At 35.2% G+C, this 4,380-nt stretch overlaps 1 protein-coding gene across 3 annotated transcripts; it reads right to left on the bottom strand.

Moving 5' to 3' along the window:
- Positions 1-930: 930 nt before the first annotated feature.
- On the bottom strand, positions 931-3,042 carry cunh12orf43 (chromosome unknown C12orf43 homolog). Of its 3 annotated transcripts, none has more exons than XM_016569291.1 (7): positions 2,901-3,042; positions 2,602-2,732; positions 2,413-2,449; positions 2,175-2,273; positions 1,950-2,029; positions 1,724-1,814; positions 931-1,420 (listed from the first exon to the last, which is right to left on the bottom strand). In XM_016569291.1, the coding sequence occupies exons 2-7, from the start codon at positions 2,717-2,719 to the stop codon at positions 1,081-1,083; spliced, it is 765 nt and encodes a 254-aa protein (XP_016424777.1). In that variant the 5' UTR covers positions 2,720-2,732; positions 2,901-3,042; the 3' UTR covers positions 931-1,080. The 3 variants fall into 3 exon arrangements, with proteins under 3 accessions (XP_016424777.1, XP_016424778.1, XP_016424776.1); XM_016569292.1 differs by having other exon boundaries at positions 2,602-2,722; XM_016569290.1 differs by lacking the exon at positions 2,901-3,042 and having other exon boundaries at positions 2,602-2,894.
- Between the last annotated feature and the right edge of the window lie 1,338 nt (positions 3,043-4,380).

Below are 4,380 nucleotides of genomic sequence, written 5' to 3'. Positions count from 1 at the left end.
TTTTATCTTTAATCTTGTAAATAGATACATCGTAATATTTGAAGGTTTGTTTAGTCTGTGTTCCTATAAAACACTGGTTTCACCATGTATGCATTTGATTTACAGTGTTACTAGTCATCTGCTATCAAAATCAGTCCATTCACGATGATTGAAAATACGATATTGAAAAGAAGCTTGTAATACATTCTGTTCCAATGTATTTATTTATGTTCTTTTTGTTGCATTATTCTTTTTTCCTTTGTATTTGCAGGTTGTGTACTTGAATGCAGCAAATAACTGCCCAGTTCAGGAAAGTAAAAGCATTTGAATTTTATTTCTATTAGACGTCTAGGCTAAAACGAGGCTAAATTTGGGCTGTCAGTGAAAATCTAATAGACGTCTAATCATAGCCCATTTATAGACTAGTCATCAATTAGACGGCTATTAAACGACTACATATATACGTCTAATAGACAGTGAATATGGGTCTAGGCTAAAACAAGGCTAAATTTGGGCTGTCAGTGAGTGCTCCATAAAAGAATATTATGTGAACATTAGCATGTATATCATTTGTCTAGTCAGTCTGCTAGAGTCTAGATTGATTAAAACGAATAAACAGTCTAGAGAAATACTTTCTAGTAAAATGGCAAAATAAACAGTTTATTGACGTTTGGGGGGATTTATAGCTTGAAAACCTATTTCTTGCAAATTTAGAGCTTTCTCTAAATTTCACAGTCAACTGTTAGTACACAATGAATGTCATAAAAAAATTATACAAACATCAAGAACAGCATTTACAGTATTATAGACCTTAGTCAAGTTAATCACCATATTGAATTTTACGCAGATGAAAACAAGACTGTATAAAGGTCCTAGATCACATAATTTTCACAACTCTTAAAAACTTTCAAAACCATTTATGGAGTTTTTGTCTATTGAATTTTTTGTTTCAGAAAGATGTTTCATCAGCTGAACACTGTTTTTTAAACAACAGTACAATCCATTAAACGCACAGCACTTCCTCACAGTCCCATTTTTATTCCGGTCCAAATTAAATATGGCGCTACCATGACTGAGGTCTATTACTTCAAATAAAGCCTTTCATTCATCACAGTCCTTTCTGCCCTCCTCCAACTTGATCCTTTTCTTCTTTTTTTTCTTTGTCAAATTTTCAACCACAGTTGTTTGCTCTTCTGTTCCTTCTCCATTAGACTGTTTCTCTGATACATGGGTAATGTTCTCCTCCCTTCTCTCTGTGGATGCTTTTCTTTTTTTCTTCTTTTTCTTCTTCTTCTTTTTAGTGATGGTGCTTTCCTCTGCTGACTCTTTTGTTGTACTTTTCTCCTCAGTTTTCGCTGCAAGTTGGGCTGCAGAGGCGAGGATGTCTGACACAGACACAGCGGCTTCTCTAAACCTAATTTCCATCTCACTGTCATTGTCACTGTCGAAAGTGAGAAACTTAATGCAGATTGTCAAGAATGCAATACACACACACACACACACATACATACATACAGAATATACAAAAATAGAATTTCATTTTATCCATCCATTCATCTATCCACATATTATTTTAGGGTGAATCTCACGAAAACATGCATGCATCAGCAAAGAATAAAAATAATAATAATTTCTTTAATGCAAAATGTAATCTTTTCTTTCTGATGCATGCATGTTTTTGTGAGATTCACCCTAAAAGGGTGTGTGTACTGTATATACTATCATAAGCAGGAGTCAGACTCACCTAGAGCTGGGAATTGGTCTCCTTTTAGGAGGTGGAGGAAGTGGTTCCTCCATCCAATTTCCAGGAGCGGATGTGGAGAAGAGACGGAAACCTTCAGAAAATTACAGGAAACATGCCTCAGCTGAATATCTGGATTCAATATAGCTGCAGTTGTGGATATTATCTATATTACTGTACATCTGTCAGATGTTCATGTTTTCATGAAAGCAAATTACTATTTGCTTACTTTCTTGATCCTCTTCATCTCTGTTTTTGGACTGACCAGGTTTTGAGTCAACAGTTTCAGAAAAAACTTCTGAAATACACCTAAAGTTGAGTGCATTTGTAAAAGAGAATGAGCGAAAGAAACTACTGACTGACAAGCTGAAGAAAAAGGTAATGACAAAGATACTCAAAGATAACAGTTCTTGTAGTAGTTATAACAGTAGAAATAACAGTCCTTGTGTCTCACCCGTCCAAAAAGGCTCCTAACTTTTTTGCCACATGGGACTGAAATTCTGGTGTTGTCCCGAGCTCATTCCCATCATGTTCATGCTTTGAAACATCGGTTCTGTGTGACAAAGTTAACCAAATTCACCCCAAAAGTACAAGAACAACTGTAATCTAGTCTTAAAATATGTGTATGTTCATACTGACATCTTAAAAAAAGATTAACTGTTATGGTCTGTCTGTTACAAAGGTCAACTCACCTCTGACTTCGTCTGCTGCTGCTGCTGCTGTCTCCATCTGTGAGGCAAAATCAGCACTGAGTAAGACCTGAGGTGCCCGGATAAATTAACAGCAACTGATTTTATTCATATTTAATTGATTTGTATTACTGTATTGATTAGTGAAGTAACACCATCCGCTAATTAAGAACATCTTGAATAGCTACTTACAGTAAGGACAAGAAGCTCCGCCGTTTCCATTAATCTTGCCGCCATCATGTGGTCGAAAGCTCCATACCGCCTCTTTCAGTCTATCGGAGTTTTCATCTTCACTGCTGCTTTCAGACATTCCCTAGGGGAGGCTTGTTTTCAGTAAGCAAATAAAAGAACAGTTGTTTGTAGCTATTACACTGTGAAGTTAAGACATGTGTAGATACTAAGAATGAAGTTGGTTTAGATTGGCTGACAGTGAGGTGCACAGCCCCAGCAACTACAACAAAAACTAACTGTCAGTCTGTTAAAATACTAACACGTCTGCTTCAGACGAACGCAAGCAAAAACGAGCACTTCACCAGTGCACAGCTACAGCGAGGGCCACATGTTTTCACAGTCCCGCGATGTAACAACGACCACTGCGTGATTTACCGCCCCCTACCGTCCTGGAGCTGCAGCTCCGCATGAGGAAACCTAACTTACAAAAACCTAGCAAACCAGTGTTATTTTAGGATCACTGAGATACTATTATAGTTTTTAATAATATTTTGAATTAGTTTTAATTTTTATACACATATATAAATAAATATATATATATAACGTTTATTCATTCTTATTTTTTGGTTTTGTTTTTATTATTTTTTACTTTGGTTTTAGTAGTTATTTTAGAAGGCTACATCAAGTTAAACTTAATTAAAATGAGAAATGTTGCTTGGCAACTATAGCTGAAATAAAATCTTTAAGTTTTTATTTTATTCCAGTTAACATTTTTATTTCAAGCAATGAAAATGTTTTTTTTTGTTTACTATAAAAGCCTTGAAACAAAAAAAAATATTTTTTAATAAGCACTAATCACTTTGATAACTTTACAAAAACCTGCAAAATAAGATAAATCTCATTCTCAAAATAAAAATTGAAGTTGTAAATAACAAAAATAAGACTGAAATAGAAGACTATTTCTGTCTTTCTACTTTAAAAAGTTATCGTTACTTGTTGCTTGCTGTTTCCTTTTGAAAGTAGTTTCTACATCAAATTTCTTAGTGTTTTTCCATATATAGTTGAGTGTTCAAATACTTCTATTTATTAATTTAAATAAATCAAACAAACACATTTTTTAAACATTTTTATGGAATATTTTTGCCAGTAATTTTGGAAGTACAATGAAAGCCAAGTATACAGGCTATATAGTAAAGTACACTGTAAAGACAAAATTTGCATGTGTTCCACAGTTTTACATTTCTTTAGAAATGTCAAAGAATTATAATGGTAAAACCAAAACAAAAGCAAGTAATACACAAAGTTGAGATGCACTGTATGCACATAACTGAACATTTGTAATTCAGTAGGCTACTGAAAGGCACATAATATTGACAATATTTTTATAATAGCGTATTATACATCAGGTTATCACGTTTCATATCAGTAGTCATCATCCTCATCCTCACTGTTGTATTCGTCAGAACTGTGATCATTATAGCCTTCAGAATACTTGCCATCAGACACCTCATCACTGCATGCAGAGTTGTCTTCCTCATCATCACGACTATCTTTTTCCCCGTCCTCCTCATCAGACCCATCTTCCTCCTCATCAGACCAATCTTCCTCCTCATCAGACCAATCTTCCTCCTCATCCGACCAATCTTCCTCCTCATCCGACCAATCTTCCTCATCAGACCAATCTTCATCCTCATCAGAATCTTCTTCCTCCTCATCTGACCAATCTTCCTCCTCATCACAGCCATCTTCCTCCTCATCAGACCAATCTTCCTCCTCATCAGACCAATCTTCCTCCTCATC

Source organism: Sinocyclocheilus rhinocerous, unplaced genomic scaffold (genome assembly GCF_001515625.1).
Source record: "Sinocyclocheilus rhinocerous isolate Xijiao unplaced genomic scaffold, SAMN03320098_v1.1 scaffold20, whole genome shotgun sequence".
Lineage (NCBI taxonomy): Eukaryota > Metazoa > Chordata > Actinopteri > Cypriniformes > Cyprinidae > Sinocyclocheilus > Sinocyclocheilus rhinocerous.
Note: the sequence above shows the minus strand (reverse complement) of the source record. Positions and strands in the feature narration are given on the sequence as shown.